The 21,207-nt window shown below is 37.5% G+C and overlaps 1 protein-coding gene across 1 annotated transcript; it reads right to left on the bottom strand.

Moving 5' to 3' along the window:
- Positions 1-1,993: 1,993 nt before the first annotated feature.
- On the bottom strand, positions 1,994-20,319 carry LOC134793744 (coiled-coil domain-containing protein 6). The gene is made up of 11 exons (XM_063765412.1): positions 19,988-20,319; positions 19,780-19,909; positions 19,562-19,652; positions 16,019-16,168; positions 14,551-14,694; positions 13,932-14,071; positions 13,231-13,308; positions 12,003-12,117; positions 8,928-9,020; positions 7,619-7,729; positions 1,994-6,919 (listed from the first exon to the last, which is right to left on the bottom strand). The coding sequence occupies exons 1-11, from the start codon at positions 20,010-20,012 to the stop codon at positions 6,755-6,757; spliced, it is 1,242 nt and encodes a 413-aa protein (XP_063621482.1). The 5' UTR covers positions 20,013-20,319; the 3' UTR covers positions 1,994-6,754.
- Positions 20,320-21,207: the final 888 nt, after the last annotated feature.

The following is a 21,207-nucleotide window of genomic DNA, read 5'->3' as shown; positions in this document are numbered from 1 at the left end:
AATATAAACATACCTTGATTATACTATTCTAGTGAGATCCTCATAGATAAACAAAAACATTTACTTAAAAAATTACAAGGTCGAAATGTCACGGAACTTGTGAGAGTAATATGTGAAAAATAAAAACTTTTATGACAAAAAAAATCTGGACACAATTTAAGAATCACCCAATTGCGTCGAGGAATCATCTGTATTTTTGCTTGTTTCATTACCTCCTCGCTTCTTTTTTGTCCTTTGTATTCTGTAGCAATTTGTTAGATCTGAAAATAAAGATAACTTGCGTCGTCACGGATGTCGATTTATAGGTTTTAGGGAGTGCAGAATTCGAAAACGATGATCATTTTATAATCCAAGATGGCGGCTACGTATTTTGTCATAAAAGTGGAATCCAAAATAGTCATCATTTTCGAAATCTGCGCCCCCTAAAACCTATAAAACGACACCCATGACGACTTTTATGACATAGTGCATGGCCGCCATTTTGGATTTCAAAATGGTCATCATTTTCTAAATCGGGGCCCCCTAAAACCTATAAAACGACATCCATGACGACTTTTATGACATAGTGCATGGCCGCCATCTTGGAATCCAAAATGGTCATCATTTTCGAAATCTGCGCCCCCTAAAACCTATAAAACGACACCCATGACGACTTTTATGGCATAGTGCATGGCCGCCATTTTGGATTCCAAAATGGTCATCATTTTCAAAATTGGGGCCCCCTAAAACGTATAAAACGACATCCATGACGACTTTTATGACACAGTGCATGGCCGCTATTTCGGATTCCAAAATGGTCATTATTTTCGAAATCGGCACTCCCTAAAACCTATATATCGACACCCATCTCGACTTTTATGACAAAGTGTTTTGCTACCATCTGCATGCAAGACATTTCTATTATTTTTACGTACAAAAATGGCCCCCTGTCAACTTTCAATCGAGATTTAATCGATAATTTATTCGATTAATATTCAGATTAATTCAATTTCAATCTATGTTAGGTCGACTAAACTAATCGCGATTAAAATTTGAGAATTAACTTTTTTTATTCCATTAATTAGTCGAATAAACAGTTAATCGATTAATGCCCATCTCTGACCACGGCATTTTTACACTTTGAGAATATCTGAAAACAAATCAACACAAGGAGCCATTTTGCAAATCCAGTAACATACCAGTAACTTTGTTATTACTTTTGACAGCGCGTGTCATGTGTCAACACAGAGTCGACACAAAGTCGAAACATTGCAACTACTCTGTGACTGCAATATTTCTCAGCCTTAAACCATATTTATACATCATAATTAACAAGTTTCGTAGTATGTAAAGCGTTATTTCTGTTATTTAAGTATAGTATACGCATCGAAGTACTAAAAATGCTTCAAATAATATAGTTATGAACACAGGCACTGAGAAGTAAACAATTTCATTTCCGGCTAAACTAAAACAATGTGGTGGCGCGTTGATTATATTACACTTAGTTTATCAAATCACTCGAGCAGTTTAATTCCCCATAATAATTTAAGTCCTATTGTAATATAAATGCAAACAATATATAATTACGTCTTGTAATCCGTTTTAGAGATGGCGTATTAATGTCACTTATTTTTATTTAAGTACTTTTCCATCTGACAGTTTCCATTTGACAGGAACAAAATGAACGAATGAACGAATGATTTTGGCATAAAGTAGTCGCAAACCCGAAACAATGTGTGCACACGGCGACCACACTTTATGTCACTTTGTGTCATGTGTCGACCCTTCCCCATTTCTGGTAACTGTGTCGACACGGCGACGACTCTGCGACTGGAATTGTGACCGAAACAGACGGTGTCGACACAAGATGTGTCAACACCGCGTCGTAACGGCGACTGGAAATGGTTGTATGGGGTGTTACTCTTGCCCTAGTGTTGGTCTTACCCCATGTGACTTTAACTTTATTTGAGTAGTATGGTGGGTGATGGGATGTTACAAGATAAAAACGAGAGCATTAGTTTAGTGAATTTATTTTTGTTTCTTTAATCATAACATTGAAAAAAAAATAAACTATATTTAAATGAAAATATGCAAATAATTGAATAGCCGAGGTTCACCCACTACTCACATGTCTATCGAACTTCTTATTAATCACGACACAACATAACAAACTATAACCATGTGGAGGCAATGCGCTCAACTCGGATGTAATATATGGATTACAATAGGTACAAGCCAAGGTACAACGAACATTGTAAGAAAAAAGAACCTTATCCCTGCGTGCTAAGATCCAAATTGACTTTACAATGATCAACCTCTAAGTCTAAGGGCACGTTCACATCAGACCTACAGTTGCGTTTATTCCGACGCGTGAATGCTCTTTTGTTAAACGTCAAATTATAAGCCTAATGTGAACATACCTTAAATTACAATTCCCTAAAATACCTGAGGTGATTTTAGTACACAGCCAATATAGAAGAACTCTCTGTTCATAATTTCAAAAGTATTCCAAAATGATTCATAATCAAATACTTATAGCGATTGCATTCGAGAAATATAAATAAGATATTTACCATTGGAATCGGGAGAATCTCATAAATCGTATATATCTAATAAACTAGAAGAAAAAAACTATATTCTGGCAACACTTACTAAGACACTTTGGCTAGTGTTGCCAAAGTATGAAGTGTTTCTAGTTCAGTACATATTTCTGAAGTTATCCCAATTCGTTTTACCCACGATTACGATACAATTGATAATCTTTTCAAAAAATGTTTTTAACAGCGATTACTAATTCGTGTAGAAGCCGCCGCTGGAATATGGCTTATGAACTTCGCTTGATCTTAATACGCTGCATGATAAACTTCAAACTCAAAATGACTTCGACAATTAGATTATTTGTCAAAGGTTTGCCAAACCCTGGTTTCAGCAATCAGCGATATTATCGCGTAACAGTTTACCGAAGAAATTATGCTTTTCATGACTGCGGGCGGAGCACGGTTCCATTTTTATCGCCTAGCACTATGCGCGTCCCTTTCGGACTTACATGCATGTTAGAACGTGACAGGCATGGTGACAAGCGATAAAAACGCGACCGTGCTACGCCGCCTGATGTTATGATTTAGTTTGAATAAACTTTATGTAGGTACTTGAATAAACAAGATTATAAACAGCTTTTCACACAATCCTAGAGTTATTTCAACTTTTAAATAAATAAATAAAATGAGGACTAAACGATCAGTGGCAAATTAATTTAAAGGCAACTAAGAAACCAAACCCGTTTTTGAAAACCGATAAAAATAAATAAAAGGGATATGTTAGAAGATTACACTTCGTTGAAGACTAAAGTTTAAGGACCCGACCATAACCTAGGTATTATTATCCAAGCAGTATTTAACTGCCATCGTAACATTCGCTTGACAAGTTCCAAGGCAAACGGGTCACTAATAGTAAAACAAAATGGATTTGAAAGATTTGTTTGCATACAATGTTGCATGAATGTCGGTAAAGTTAATAAAACTTGTAATTTGAATGATCTCACGCGGAGTCTGTTCGCAAATACCAGTATATTATGACCCAGCGATACTATACAGAAGAAATAGGCGTGAAATTCAAAATTTCTATGAGAATTCAACGTTTCGCGCCTATTTTTTTCAAATTTATCGCCTTTTTCTACTGACAAAATTGGTTTCCCAGGCTATATTACTATTATCTTTAGGTATAACCGGAGATTTATATTGGTCTGCCAGTACCTAATGACCGGTCAAGCTTTTTGAATTGCTGCTTAGTCCAGTAATTTTTTTAAGCAAAGTTTGAGACGCAAATACACATTGGCCAAAGATCTAGGACAAGTGGAATACCACCCTTAGACTGTAACAGTATGAGATAAGTAGGTACGGATGAAGAGTTGAAGACCTTAAAAATACCTACACGAGCTGACTTTCATACTTCATAATAATCACAAGATTACTTCCTACTAAACGTTCTACGAGGTTTAGGTACTTTCGAATAAATAAATGTAAATAAACATTTTTGAAGTAAATTAAAAAGCAAAAAGCTTAATGCTCAAATGGTGTCCTAGGTATTCCAGGCTCTGCTCTGTCAGTCTATATCATTCAGTTAGGCAATATATTCTTTAAACACGAAATTAGTGTTATATAACCAAGCTGTACATACAGATCGATAAATATGTAAATAAACAATCAAACAAACTTTTTATTGAAGCAACTGATCTTATTGCATATGTTTAAAGCGCATTTTCATTAAAACATGTTGATTTCCAAAGATTAAAACAACATATCACGTGTTGCCCGTTTTTTCTTGCATTCCTCGAAGTTATTACTTTCCAACGTATTCGTTTTAAGTTTCGTAATATATATTAGTTACTCAACTTCTATGATGGCATTCGCTTAGATTCTTCACTTTGTTTGAACATACATTTGACCTGATATTACAATGTAAGAAAATTTTAACACGATTTTTTCACACACCTCTATGCATACTTATTGATATTCCGAATTATAAAAAGAAAACAGCAAATTGAAAAAAAAAAACTACAATTCAGATATATTTGCGTGAAACCATGAACTTGAAGTCATTAATATATTAGATACATAACGCGGCGATCCACGCCCGCAAAACTCAAAATTGCCCTTTCTAATTCTAAATATCAATATACCAGGCCGCTTAGCATGACACGCGTTGTTGTCGCGCGCGACAACGCAAGTCATGCTAAGCTGTCTGTGTTTGTCACCTAGAAGGACAAAGTAATATGTATGCAGACGATTGTGGTAAGTGAGCCGAAATTATGAACTATCCGACGATACCTCCCCTCCCAGCGAATACCCTGTTCATAATTTTATAACATCTCGTTAAGCTAATCTAATCGACTATTTAAAGATTAAATATTATCTTATAACATAAAAAAAACCAGAACATATTAATTTCAATCTCGAATATACAAGCCGTGCGAGGAAACTTTAACAATCGAAAATCATCGAGTCAATTCTGATAATAATTCTTCCATATTTCTTTATACAGATTAAAGGATTGGATTGTTGGACATTCCTCAACTTTATATATTTTTTGAAGGGAGGAATTATTGCCATAATCCACTGCACACGAAGACTGGACTACAAATAAATCCAGTTTGACTGGAACGGACGCTAAATATGTGCGGAAGCAACATTACGAACCAAGCTGCCGGAGTCGTCCACCTAACTACAATATCTATATGCATGTTTACAGTTTTTATACAAATTTCGAAATTTACACCCGCTTGACTGCCATTGCTCTCTTAGAAAAATGAGACACCAAAATCTTTACACAAACTATAGAGTAAAACCATAATTTTTTTTTGCCGCGTTGATGAAAACACACAACAATTATATATGTATATCTCTTGCGTAGGTACAGTCACCTGCAATAATATGTTACACAACGAAGGCCACAAAAATATCTGACAGTTCTGACACGGTCTTATTTGTAGAGCCATAAGAGCGTGTCACATATTTTTGCGGCTTATGAAGAGTAACATATTATTGCAGGTGACTGTGCATTGACCAAAGAGTTAGATGGTATACCAACATTACCAACTGCTCCATCGTAACATTTTAGCGAGTATGTAAACGCAAGACAAACATGTTTTATATCGTTTATCAGTCATGCCTGGCCTAAAGTAATCGGTCAGCTGACAAAGAGTACTGGTATCAAATCTAGTACCAACCTGTAAGAATACTAATAGCAACACTAATCATTGGTAGGCCATTTGTCTTTGTTACAGTAGAACCTCGATTATCCGAACCCTCAAGTTATCCAAACGCTGACCTCAAATTTAATAAACTGTATACTGTAGTTACTTTTTAGATTTTATGTAACAAAAGGTGTTGTTTTTGTTTGATCTCGTTCCAAAAAAACCCACATTTCAATTGTCCGAACTAGTATAGAGCCTAGAACCTAGATAATCTAGGTTAGGTTCTACTGTATAAGGTTTACAAACAATCTAAACGATGGAACTTTAATTGTGCCATTACGTGTGGATTTCGAAATTTGTAGTACAACGGTAGAAACGCGGATCGACTATCGAATCATCAGTTTCGATATCTTCGACAATCGACAGCGATCGTGTTGTACAACTTGTACACTTACGTGCTTAAAGGACGTACGGTACGATTAGCTGACGAAAACCGATATTGATTGGTTTTACTGTTCGATTTTCGACCTTATTTTAACGTATGTTAGGTTGCGCTATGCTGGAGATGTATAATGCCGAGGTTGAATTGAATTGTTATGGTGTTATTATTATTTCTTGAGTTGGTGAATTATAGTTCAGCTTAATGTTGCGTGTGTTCTACGTTCATGATTTTCATGAATACGTTCTATTCCTTTCTGACACTTATATGGCAACGTGATAGAACGGGACAAGCGAATTTTAAGAATTAAAGTTTTACATAATGTTTACGATGTGCGTGGGTAGATGGAGACGGCCGCGGCCGGCAGGGACCGATTACACCAATCAAAATGAAAATTGACAATGTAACCGAGTGAATCTAATTTTTCTTGTTACTCGTCGCCACGGGTCCGGTCTCTCGGGTCACTCTTCTAGGTCACAAGGGTCCTCCGGCGGACGGGACAGAGTTAAGCGGCCTCGACATTACATTAAAATAGCATCATGAGACTATAATGTTTCAGAACGCTTTGTGATTTTAAAGTCTCCACTGGATAAAATAAGGTCGAAAATCGATTACAAACCACGGACCGGCCTACATTAGATCGGTTAGTCTTTCGACGAGGTGTCCATGGGGCTGGCCGGCTGCAGGGCGGGCTCGGCGAGCGCGGGCGGCGCGGCGGCGGCGGGCGGCGCGGGCGGCGGGGGCTCGAGGCGCGGCAAGGCCAGCGACGGCGGCGCCGGCTTCACGAAGCGCTCGCTGGGCCGGCGCGGCTGCGGGGAGGAGGAACTTAGGGCCACTTGCACCATCCCACTAACCCGAGGTTAAGCGGTTAAACCGTCAAATTAGTGTTAAATTGCACTGGTAACCATGGTAACTCTAGGTTTAACCGGTTAACCCGGGGTTAGTGGAATGGTGCAAGTGGCGCTTAGAGAGCTGAAAATTACACCCACCCCACACTAGCGTCTTCCGTCTTGTCAACTCTACAGCTACTGCTCGACGCAACTGTGCAGCGACGCCATTTTCCATATCGCTGACTAGACGCCGATGCCCAAAAGACGCTAGCGTGGGGTGGCACTAAAAGGAGCTGGTAGCATTTTCACATCATTAACCGACCTCAAAAGAGAGAAGGATCTCGATGCGTCGGGATTTTTTATGTGTTTCTCGATTGCTCAAGGTCTGGACAGATTAAAAAAATAGTTTTTTTGAGAAGAGACTACGTCAAGATCTGATGATGACGATCCTAGAGAAATAGAGAAAGCTTTGAATTTTGGAAATATTATAGACCCACTATATAGTGATTTAAATCATCTCAGCCATAAGACGTCCACTGCTGAACATAGGCCTTAGGTGATTTAAATATAAGTGTTTAATAGACACTAATGTATTTTTTTAAAGATTTAAAAAAAGGTTATTTTGTAACAAATGAGTTTGCGAGTCAGTCAGTCAGTGTTTAAGTAGTATGTACTTACCTGCGAGTTGAAATGCATCGCGGGCCTGTGTCCGGCGCCGGGCAGCAGCGGGGAGGCGTACGGCGACAGCGGCCGCGACCCGCCAGGGGACGACACGCTGCGAGACCGAGCCTGCACCAACCAAATACAAATGCTATTAATGACTCCTAAGCATTAATGTTTACGGTACTATGCATATTTCCCAAAAATCATACATACATAGTATGCATACCCCGATCAAAATACTATATCACTGGCTCAATATTACGAAGTTCTATGTTACATTTTTAAGATACATAGTTGAAATTCGACTTAATGTCTCTGATAATGTTCAAATTTCAGTTCGATAAAAGTGAAACATAGAACCCTGTAATTTAAGATCCGAAACAGTACGTTGCGCACCAAAACAGGCATCGTCGACGTTGGGGTAAAAACCGCCAGGCTAAAGTGGGACTGGGCAGGCCATGTACGACGTATGCACCCACAGAGGTGGGCTAAACTAGCCACGGAGTGGGTGCCACAATGTAAACGCCGGCAAGGTCGGCCTAAGAGGAGATGGCGGGACGACCTGGACACATTTCTCAGCAACTGGACAGATGCTGCACTTAATCGGGAGGATTGGAAGTCTAGGGGGAGGCCTTTGCCCAGCAGTGGGACACCTTATAGGCACATAAAAAAAAAACTTGTAACATAACATGTAGCCCATGTAAGCTTAAAAGGACCGGTTTCCACAAACAGCACCTGTTCACGAGTATGACGTATCGCAGCAATCAACTTTTAAATGAAAAACACAAAGCAATCGAAGTATTAGGGTCAGTTGCACCAAACCATCTGTCACCGTTAAAGAGTTCGCTAAATTTTATTGTATGGGAAGTCTGATAGTTGGCTGCTGAGTGACGTTAGTCAGTCCGCCAACTGTGGTTGGTGCAACCAAAAAGAATAGATAGTATAGAGGGGTCCTGTCATTGTAAATTTTGTAGTCACTGTAAATTTACTGCCATCTATCGACACACGACTAAAACTCAAAATGAAAACGTATAAAGTTATCAAAAAATGTATATATATGGATAAATGATTTTATTATTTTTATATCATTTTGATCCCTGTTCATTCACTGATATCTATGCGTTAAAATTGTTAAATATGAAACGGTGTCGTCACGCCATCTAGCCGAGGATAGGCTAAAGGTGTGTGCGCCATCTATTCGAGAATGACTTTTGCTTGAATTCCGAGGCACGTTTTTTCCTTAGACTTTATTCGTCTTATACGAAGTTACATATGTCTTTGGTGCAACTGACCCTTAATGTTACTCAAGATCAACAACACTTACACTTAACGCTTCGTTAAATTGCCGCTCCTCCTCCATTTCCAATGAAGATTCGCTCTCAGAAAGATGCCGGCACAGCGCTTCGCGGCGCTCAACCTGAAAATAGAGATTTGATCAAACTTTCTTACATTAACAAAGTACAATCTCAATCAAGTCTTTCTTCCTCGCGTTGTTCCGGCATTTTGCCACGGCTCATGGGAGCCTGGGGTCCGCTGGACAACTAATCCCATGAATTGACGTAGGCACTAGTTTTTACGAAAGCGACTGCCATCTGACCTTCCAACCCGGAGGGGAAACTAGGCCTTATTGGGATTAGTCCGGTTTCCTCACGATGTTTTCCTTCGCCGAAAAGCGACTGGTACAAGACAAGAAAATATCAAATGATATTTAATACATAAGTTCCGAAAAACTCATTGGTACGAGCCGGGGTTTAACCCGCGACCTCCGGATTGAAAGTCGCACGCTCTTGCCGCTAGGCCACCAGCGCTTCAATCTCAATCAAGTATTCTTTTGATTTGAAAGCTGGCGCCAATAACAAATACACATTTGCCTTTGAGTGGTATTCCACCTGTCCAAATTCTTTGTCCAATGTGTATTTGCGTCTCATGGCTCCTCTACACGAATGGCCAACGCCGGCCAATCCAAGGGACGCATTTATGCATTAGAGGGAGCAAGTGATATTGCTATCTCAGTCTACCGCATGGCTGCGTCCCTTGGATTGGCCGGCGTTGGCCATTCGTGTAGAGGAGCCATCACAATTTGCTTAGTGAGAGAGTGAGATGCAATGCACATTGGACCAAAAAATTTAACAGATGGAATACCAACTTTACCAAACAACCACGGAACGCACGCTCCGAACGAGCACGCTCGACGCTGACACCAATACTTATTTATACCACATAATAAATAATAGTACTACCGTACAGAAAGGACACTTCCTACAAAACCGAAGTTTGACAGCGATTCAGGGACGAATCGTGCTATCCCTTTCTAATGTATGGCACTATCCCTTTCGGCTATTTAGGGTTGTCAAAATTCAAGTCTTTATCTTATCTGTGGTCGTGCACGCAAAAGAACGTCAAGTGGTGCCAACCCTAATAATTGCTCAAAGCAATGCTGATGCCGAATGGAGCTGAGTTTGCCCGAAAGAAGGAGTGTTCTACACTCCTTCTTTCGGCCAAACTCAGCTCCTCACTGTTTATACTCTGTCAAACCCACTTTTTCAGTAGAAAAAGGCGCGAAATTCAAATTTTCTAGGGCAACCCTTCGCGCTGGCATTTTATTAAATTTGCCGCCATTTTCTACTGACGTAAATGGCTTGCCAAACTACCTCCTAATGTCCTTATAGCTTGTCAAACTTTTTTGGTGACTGAACCCTTTTGGGAAAAGAGTGAAATATTTGACGGAGCCCCAAATAAACATTTTCGTTCGTCACTATTCAACTTTGGACCAAACATATACAATGTAGAAGAAAAAAAATGTAGAAGAGTTGGTTTTTGATTTTATTTTTATTTTCTCTCGCGGAGCCCTCACAGAGGATGTGGGGAGGGAAGAATGGATGTCCTAATAGCTTGTCAAATAGGGGGTATTACTGCAATGTTCTGCCGCCAGAGTGCAGCACTAGCGCCTTTAGTAAACCATAGAGTAATTCATGGGAGCATGTCAGAAACAGCGCCGAACTTGGAATGGCTGATATCTCGAAATGGTTACGAATGAACCTACTGACGCTTAGCACCAGTAAAACTAAATATATGTGTTTTAGCATCACAAGTTGTACTCAACCCACTGGGAATATGGACTTAAAAACTTGTGATATAACTCATTGTGTTTGCCCATCTATTGAAAAAACTTCCCAAATAAAGTACCTGGGAGTTCAATTAGATGAGCATTTAAATTGGTACTCACATATTGATCAGGTCATCAGTAGAATTCGAAAGCTGCTCTGGATATTTAGGACACTGAGACACGTTGTACCAAGGACAATAATAACAACACAAACAAAGTCTCGTAATATACTCAATGAAATATATACATCTCTGGCACAGGCTGTCTTAGTGTACTGCATATCCGTTTGGGGAGGTGCAGCAAAAAGCCGTTTTATAGACTTGGAACGAGCACAAAGGGCATTAGTTAAAGTAATGTATTTTAAAAAGACTACATTTCCTACTGATTTACTGTACCAAATCAGTGGACTTATGTCGGTTCGGAAACTATATATTCTGCAAACAACCTTAAAAAAGCACAAGATTCTGCCATATAACCCGAACTATAAAAAAAAAGAAGACTAATACCGAACATAGCCATGCTACCTAAAACCATTAGAACCAAATTTGCTAGCTCACAATACCAGATACAAGCCTCACATCTCTATAATAAAATAAATAAACTTCTAGACATTCACTCAAAACCACATCATGAGTGTAAAAAGCTCATAATAAACTGGCTAAAAACAAAAACATACGATGAGACAGAGAATGTAATTCGGTAATCCTTCAGACACATGCGAGAACAGGTAGGGATAACACACACACACAGACAGAATATCTCTAAGATAGTTTTTTGTTAGTAGAGTAAGGCACTTTATTTGTATGCAGAAAAGGTATTATCGCTTACTTTAGTTAGTTAGTTAAGTTTAGTTGAATAGTTTACTATGTAGTTGTAGTTAGTTACCTATGTAAGGAAGAGCGGTGTCTCCCACCACAAGCATTTATTTTGCTTACAGGGAGACTCCATCCCTTTGATCATTTGTACGTGTTTTTATTGGATAAATAATTTTAATTTAATTTTTTAATTTAATTTTTAATAGAGTAACTTACACATACTGTGCCTTAAACTGTTTTTTGACAAGTTTTCACAGACAATAAAATATGACATTGATGCATCAAGGCGGTTTGTTATCAAGGGCCTACCGGGAAACGCGAAAATCGAAATCTGCCTCTTTATCGCTTGAATATGCAAGAGTGATAGAGGGGTTAGATAACGAAATTTTGATTTTCTTGTTTCGCGGTAGACCCCAGATTGTGATGGATAGTGGTAGTGGCGCCCCCTACGCAGAGTTCGCGTAATATTCCCTATTACCTCTTGCTGAAGTTTTCGTTGTAGGCGAACGTTTTCCTCACGAATGTGTTTCTCCTCTAAGGCAAAGCGATGCATCTTCTCTTTGTTTTCATTTTGAGACACGGCTAATTGATTCCTGCAACAAACAAAAATGTATAGTATAGTTTAAGGTGGTATTCCATCTGTCCAATATTTTGGTCCTATGTCATTGCGTCTCACTCTCTCATTAAGCAAAATGTAAGACAAAATACACATTGGACAAAGAAATTGGACACGTGGAATACCACCCTTAGTTAGAATTTAAATATCGCTCCCTGTGAACCAGTGTCGTTATACAAAATAATTAATTAATTAAATTTTATTACATTTTGTGCTTCGAAATTAAACACTTCAAAAATTTTAAAATGTCTTTATTAAAATGGTTTTTAGAGACACTTTGATTCTTCAATATTAAGTTTTTTGTCTGCTTTGGGTACATATCAGCTTTTTTAGTATGACCGTTAATGAAATAAATACATAACTTTGGCTGGGAAACTAATAGTCAATATAGGTACAATATTTTTTTAATAATTTCTAGTATTGGGGAGGGTTTAAGTTTTGTAAGCGTTCTTGTTGGTAATTAATATTTCAAGGAAATTTCTCAATCGACTTCAAAGATACAGTAGGTGCAAAATTGCCCTGAATTTTTATTAATAAAGGACAGTATGGCTGTGCCCGTCTGTTTGCTTGGCTTGGCGGGAGAACCACCGTGCCCGTATATCTATGCATGGATGTAGGTATATCTCTGTTACAATAAAAAAATGTCCTATATCAGTTAAACAATTGTTTTACTGGAATCCAAGTTAATTAACAATGTTATCTCAATCTCCATTTAGATTACATTCATTTCTAACTAGTCGCCAGATTTATGTTTTGAATACAACATTTTCATTATTGAAACATTAGGTATCTATGTGACTATGGAGGGCAGATCCGGGGCGATTTCCTCACGATTCCTTTATGATTCAGACTGCTCTTCTAGCACATTAGAAAATGTGCTATGTAATAAATACTGAATAGTATTTATTTTTTTAATTCAAATTATTTAAATATTATTTCTCCATAGAATTTTATTTTTTATTACAGGACATGTCCGTAGCCGTAGACGACTGTAACTTAAATCATCACCCGAACGAAAGCTTATTGCTCAGTTAATTATAATAAGCAAAGAGCTTATGATTGGAGAAGTAAGAAAAAAGTAGAAAAGTACCTTAATTTGACAACCTCCGAGCGTAATGTTTGAATATGATTGCTAAGATTCGACGCAGTATCACCGTTGCTGATGTCTCTGAAAAGACCAAAAAAGTAAATTAATTAGTACCTACTTGTGTAGTATATACCTGAAAAGTTACTTTTACGTTTAACTCACAGCAAGAAAAAGACCAGCAGCGGTTTTTTTTCTATTTTAATAACTTAGAAGTATAACAACTGAATAGGTAGTCTAGTGTAAAAATACGGGTGCTAAAATCATACTCAAAAATATGTCCCATAGCTCGCTACACTTGACTGTACCAGGGAAGATAGTCACAGGGCGAGATTTCTCGTATTTTGTATACGTTCGTCACTCAGACACAATCAGAAACGAAGAGCTTCACTCCTGCTCTACGGACCTTCCGTAAATGGAGTATGTGTACAAACGCAAAAGTCAAAAGCGACGATACGCTTGTAAACAGTATTTCCTTATAGATGGTCTTCTACACATTGATCTTAAATATATGAATTAAATTTCATGGGCATGCAAATAGCAGCCAACATGTTGGAACTGATCGAACTCCGCCACCTGTTAACAATTAATTTTTCCTTTATGTCTTCCTAACATACAGTCGAGGTCAAAAATATGTTTACACTCTTTGCCTTATTACAAAGGAGTAGAGTGCAAAAGTGTAAACATATTTTTGACGTCGACTGTACCTTGGACTAGCAGGATCAGAGACTGGCTGGTCGAGGCGAATCTGCAGGGAACGTTTCTCAGCCTCTAGTTTGTCCATGCGTTTCCACAGCCTGTTCACTAGTGCTTCCTGCTCTTGCTCCAACGTGTTTTCCAATTCCACCTGAAATTAGCAAGAGTCAGTAACATTTAGATTTTAACACATTGACCGCCAAATACGTCAACTAACGCCCATGGCTACAGCACTTCGTGCATTCCAAAAAGGTTTCTATGACGGCTGATCGGTGATCACGTGGTGTTTTTCATAGAAAACGAAGCGCCGGAAGCTCCGGCCCGGCCCCGGCCCGGTCTAGCGTGAGTCATCCTTATTATGCTGAAGCGATCAACACCAAAATCAAAGTGATTTGTTAAGATTTAGTTAGTGGAAAACGTTTTCTCCCGAAATGGAAATTGTATCAAAAAAGTACCTATTGTCAGTAGCTATTATTCCCTCTTACCTCTAAGCACCATCCCACTAACCCAGGGTTATGCGGTTAAACCGTTAACTCGGTGTCAAATTGTACTGGTAACCATGGTAACTCCAGGTTTAACCGGTTAACCCTGGGCTGGGCAAGTGGTCCTTAATGGTCAAGCTTTGCTTACCTTTTCCCTGCGGAGTCTTTCCAGATTAGTTTGTTTAGCAAGAGTCTCGGCCTCAAGCTTCTCGATCTTCCGCATGAGTTTGTTCACTAAGCATTCCTGCTCTTGCTCCAATGTCTGTTCGAGGCGACATTTTTCTTGACGTAACTGTAAGAGTGCCTTTATTTTAATAATTGTCGGTGGGCTAATCAGTCTACTGATTAAAGATAAACAAGGTTTTATAATATTAATCAAGGGTCTGATGTAGAAGTCGGTAGTCATGGACACAGCGCGAATAGTCCGTCGATTCCTCTGTAGGGCCCTAAGCACGCTCCACCGCTGGCAACACCCTAGGTTAGGTTTTTTATAATGTGTTTACTGTTTATGTTTTTTTAAGCCAATTCCAAGGCCTGTTGCTGGTGCCACATGGAGGGTTGCCAGAGACAGGAACGAATGGAGAAGACTGGAGGAGGCCTATGCCGATTGGCAAGCGGGCACCCAAAACATTTAACAGTAAATGAGTGAGGAGACGGGAAGAGCCAATAAACAGCATTTGGGTGCTACAACAAAAAGGCTATAATAAAAAAAAATAAAGCCAATTCCAAGACAAGTTAAGCGTAATTTATTTTATTGTTAAAACTTAACCAAAAAGAAATAAAGGGAATAATAATAGTAAGAATTATTTAACTGATGAGAAGGATGACCTCATTTGACCTACTCAACAGATTACCATGATTCATTTGACCTACTTAATGCTTATTTTCTTGAATGCGATATTTTAAACAAAAATTACAATTGCAATAAGTATTTAACAATTATGCGAAACAAACTGAGAGAAAAACCAAATTAGATAAAATTATTATTTTCGGCCTGTTTGACTTCGGCCAACTGAGAACTAAAACTGATGGAGGTAAACGCTTTCATGCGTTTTAGAGAAAAAAAACTACAAGATCTTGAGAAATAAATAATTTTTGTAATAAACTAAATAGGTATTAGGTAATAACTTTACAGTACAGATGGTGCTACTTTACCGCACTAGTGCGATAATTAGTACATTACGTAAGTATGTCGAAAATCTAAAGGGCCATATTATATTATGTACTGTAAAACGTTGTACGATACATGTGCGAATAGGTAATTCGCAATGACACGAGTTGCGAATTTCCTATTTTTCGCTTTGTGTTTATCGCTCTTCCATATTAGTGTGACAGTGACAGTTGCGATTCGTTCGCTATGGAGCGATAGGGATTGGCAACATTAGCATGTTGTCTACGGCAGGTGTGGCTCACTCCGCGATTTCGTCGCTTTGCTATAGGTAGCTAAAAGTACATCCGTTCCACACCAATTTTGGTGGCTAGCCATAATCCGCGCGTGGCGCTGTCGCCACCTAGCGGCCATATCAGTCCTGATCGTAACAGACGCGTTTTGTTAGAGAGTGAGTCTTCTGTACCTAGTACTATTATTTATTCTGTGTCTACGGGCCGGTTCTTACCTGAATTAATTTTCTGGACAGATCATTTGTGAGACACTCCTCTTCCCTTTCATAGTGATGTGCCAATGTTTCCTTTTCCTTCTTCAAGGCTTGAATTTTTTTCAATAGTGTGTTGGAAATATATTCTTCCTCTTGTTCAGCCTTTGCTTGCTGTAAAATAAAGGCTTGTAAAAATCTATATGCCATTTTTCACTACTCAGTATCTTTAGCCCCTTATTTTGTAATGTAGGTCAAGAACAACATAACTTTTGGCCCTCTTTTGCATTTTAGGGTTCCGAACCTCAAAAGGAAAAAACGGAACCCTTATAGGATCACTCGTGCGTCTGTTTGTCTGTCTGTACGGATATTTTAAAGACATTTCATTCGCGTTACACATAAAAAAAATACATTGTTAAAAATTGAGTAATGTATATGGAACTCTTGGAACGCGAGTCCGACTCGCACTAGACCGGTTTTTTTTTTAATAACCTGAATCATTAGGATTAACATATTAACTGTTCACAAGTAGCCAATAGTGTGCAAGAGAATTGTGTCCCTCTTGCACAAGGGGTCATCTATTAATTACATCACACAAAATTTCGATTTATTTGACCCCACCCCCGCACAGTGTTCGATTTCCCTCAAAAAATTTCCCTATGCTGTTAATTGCATAAATCAATCAAGGAATGCATTTGAAATGCAAGACTAGAACACCCAGAAGTCTATTTCAAATACTTTTTTTAATAAAAAATAAATTATATTTCATGACCTTGACATCGAAAAACTACTAAATAAATTCTACAAAAGTATCTGATGAAGAAGTCGCTTTTTAATCAATGTAGTTCGATAAAAAAGCCTTTGGCGCATATTTTCTGGTTCTTAGTTTTAGAATTTACCCTCTGGTTACCGAGTTATTCATATAAATAGAGATTTTTTATTTCATTTTTTTCTCCTAAATAACTCAAAAGTGCGACTTGTGACTAGCACTGACAGATTGCTCTTAACTAGGTCAACTACTGGTAAAAAAATCACGTTCCACTATCGCGGCGTTTGGGAGTTATCGAATGTAAAAATACAGTGTTAGGGTTGACCCTCAACTTGACCTTTAATTTTTAGTCAGAATTAATTCAAAATTTTCCTCTATTACAAAACTGTATATTGCTTAGACATACTCCAGGTACATAAATAAAAATACAGGAACACTGGATTGACGGGGGCAAAAGTGCACCAGTGCTAGTGATTAATTAAAAATCGACTAATCGTAAAAAACAATTTTATCCATCATTATCAAAATGGCTAAGTTTGAATACATTTAATTGTGTGCAAACCTCTTTCATTTATACTTATCACAAGTATAAACAACCGATATCTGACATTGACGGTGTCGAGTCACTTGTGATAGGGAACACCATTGCCGGAAAATGAACAGGAGAAAAACTATGATAGATCTCTTTCACCGTGCACTAGAATCATCAGATCCGTTCGTGTCTATGGCACACTACAGACAACGCCAAAAATCGTCCAGTAGGATTAGTCTACCAGAAGCAGTTCGTGAACTTCTGAAGCCGATTCATGAGGAAAACTTACAAGAGGCTGAAGTCGATGATGAAGATCTAGCTAATGATGGATCTTCGTTAATAGACGGTGATGAAAATCCATCCCATGTTGACGACTGCACGCTAGTTCTCGAAAATGAAAATGATTTGTATGAGCCACAAAATACATAAAATCTGAGACCAACTTGCGAAAAGAAACTATAACTTGACTTCTGAATTTCTTTCTTTCTTTTCTGAATTTAATGACTTTATTGTTTAACAAAGTGCACTGCACTTAAAAGTTTCTGCGTGGCCCAATGGTTGACTGGTAGAGAATGCCTTTTGGCAAGTCTGCCATTTGTAATTTCTTGTATTGTGCAATAAAGGTTAAATAAATAAATATAAATAAAGTTTCTTATGTTGTTCCTTAATTTAATTTAATCAGATTTTTTAATTACTCCGACCTTTCATATTTGTTTGACCTTTAAGTAACAACCCTAAAAAGTATAATTTGACCTTTATACGTAACTCCCAAACGCCGCGATAGTGGAACGTGATTTTTTTACCAGTGGTAGACCTAGTTAAGAGCCATCTTTCAGTGCTAGTTACAAGTCGCACTTTTGAGTTTTTCAGGAGAAAAAAAATGAAATAAAAAATCTGTATTTATATGAATAACTCGGTAAGCAGAGGGTAAATTCCAAAACTAAGAACTAGAAAATATGCGCCAAAGGCTTCTTTATCAAACTACATTGATTAAAAAGCGACTTCTTCATCAGATACTTTTGTAGAATTTATTTAGTAATTTTTCGATGTCAAGCTCATGAAATATAATTTATTTTTTATAAAAAAAAGTATTTGAAATAGACTTCTGGGTGTTCTAGTCTTGCATTTCAAATGCATTCCTTGATTGATTTATGCAATTAACAGCATAGGGAAATTTTTTGAGGGAAATCGAACACTGTGCCCCGTTAATACGTACTGTCACACTTGGCATGACCCCCCCTCCCCCCGTTGCTATGACGTAATATGTGGAAGAACCCCAATACTCATTAGAAAGATGTAGGTACTTTTTTCTGCTCATGGAGTTGCTCAAAGATTTACTTTAATCTAGCTATGTACAGTCACCATCAGATATATCAGAACGGCCAAGGCGCTCACAAATATCTGAACACGCCTCTATTGTCAAGGCGTTAGGGCGCGTGTTCAGATATTATGAACACCTTGGCCGCTCCGATATATCTGATGGCGACTGTACAATACAGTCTATAATATTGATATGGATAAAGGGCCAAAAATATCTACTCACTACGGTTATGTACACATATTTTTGGTGATTTGTGTCTCAATAACTACTATTAAAAAAAAACATAATGTTTGCTCAGTTTGCACTGCACTAGTGTAATTGGAACAAGTACTTATGTAACATTGTAAATGTAAACAATGTCCCATTACATGGCTGTACATAGACATATATGTTTAGATCACTCAAATGTAGCAGGGTGATTGCAGAAAATGTGTACATAGTTAAGGATCTGTAATTAGACTCGAGTTAATTGATTCCATTGTCTTACAACAGTGTTACAACAATTAAGCACTTTCTGTTTAAGTTGTTACATGCATAAAAGTGTATTATCATTTGCTATAAACATATTAGTGTAAGAATTAGGTATAATAAATACAAAACAATACAATCCTACTCTACGGATCACAAGCTTAAGATAATCCATTTGTTTTGTTATTTTACCCATGAAGCATATTCAGGTTTCAAAAATATGATACCATAATAAGTCTCAGGATGACCCTTTCCCACAAATACATTATTACAAGAATGACATGCCAAGATTGATGTCAAGAATGTTCCTTAATCACTAACAAACATACATAACAAAAATAAGAGAGACACATTACAACAGAATGTAGTAAGTAGGTTGTCTCTGTAGATATATATCTGGGATGGCTGTATGACAGAAATGCGTACAATGGGACTGAATAACAAGTGCCCAATGTGGATAATAATGTAAATACATACTATTGATACAGAAGCTTGTCTCAGTGCGCGATTTTCCTCCTGCAGGGCCTTCACTCTGAGCTTATATGTGTCCAGCTCGACTTTTAAGACCCTGGAATCATCAAGTATTTGAACAACTATGTCTTAGTAGATCTAAACATCATTTTGTTGTATAAGAATACTATTAGGTCCAATAAGACTATTCAGTGTAAAATAGGTATAGAAAATCCGGTAAATACCTGTTTTGCTGTTGAAGAGATTCAATTCTTTTTTGTAACTGATCACGAGAAACCGTGGTAGGAGGTAACATCGCCCCGCCATCGAGGGAACTGGAATCGCTCTCCGATGCCGAGTTATCTATTTTATTCCCTAAAAAAAAGAAATAAACAGAATTGAAAACCAAATGTCATTTTATAAGCCTTGACGAATTACAAGCACATTTCGTACCTGGGGAAATCACAGAATCATCCATTAGCACGAATGTAATGAGGACGGTCAAAATATCTACGAATTGAACTGGTAGTGTTAAAAAATTTTGTTAACTATCTTATATATCCAAATGAAAGCAACGGCAATAATCAATTTTGAACACAACTTCGAGGAAAATTATTGAATTGCACTTAAAAACACATGAAAACTGTCGTTGTAGGCAGCCACCCATTTAAGCACGGTGTTTTTCTTACGATATAAGCTCAGTTTTAATTTCAACCAATACTTTAAATCAAAAACATTTACGATTGACGCTCCTAAGAACGTCATTGGTCGAAAAGTCTACATGAAACCACGTGATGTAACTTGAGGAGACTTCAACTAATCACAGAATGGTAAAAAGCCACAGACTGTGTATCTTACTATTGAGTAGTAAGGAGCACAACCGTAAATCGTAATTTTAGCTGATAATCGGTTTTTATTAAATTAAATTAATTGACTCAACGTAAATAAAAAAAAGCCAAGTTCGACATAAAATATAGATTAATACTTTTGCATTATTAACAAAATACTGAATGAAAGTAAATAAACTTTACATGTTTTCTAAAACATTTCAGTGCGTAGCACACATAGAACTGTGAACTCAAGTAAAAAATCTTGCTATTAAAATAGGATCTGGCAAACCAATTTTGTCAGTAGCATTAGGCCTAAAAAACGATATTTTTCCCTTTTTGTGGGGTGATACAACATAAGAAAAAGACAGTATGATTCTCTCTGGCTATGCTCCAGTGACAAGCGACCGTTGCCAAACTATAGGAACAAGCTTTTTTTCCTATGCAGATTGCGTATATTACAATCCATTAAAAGAAATAATCTTGATACAATGTATAGTGTTGATTTGCTTTTATTTTTGAACATACTCGTGGTTGCTTTTTGATTTTAGTAAAAATTATTTAATTTAATTTTTGTGTCTTGGAAAATTTACTTCTTTTGTGTCGAACATAAAGTATATTTTTAATTTAATTTACGCAAAATTCAGTGGATTCGGTGTAAACTTTTAGCTACGTAGGACGTAGGTAAATTTCATTATTTTATTTACAAACAATAGTTTATGATAAGGTTATTTAAATGTTAATCTAAGAATGAAGATATACAAGGAATGTTTATTTAACAAACAAAAACACTTAAAAATATTGATAGTTTGTAAGAAAAAGCAAATTTTCCTCTTCAGTGTATTT

This window comes from Cydia splendana, chromosome 9 (genome assembly GCF_910591565.1).
Source record: "Cydia splendana chromosome 9, ilCydSple1.2, whole genome shotgun sequence".
Taxonomy (NCBI): Eukaryota; Metazoa; Arthropoda; class Insecta; order Lepidoptera; family Tortricidae; genus Cydia; species Cydia splendana.
The sequence above is the reverse complement of the archived record's forward strand: the minus strand, read 5'-3'. Positions and strand labels throughout refer to the sequence as shown.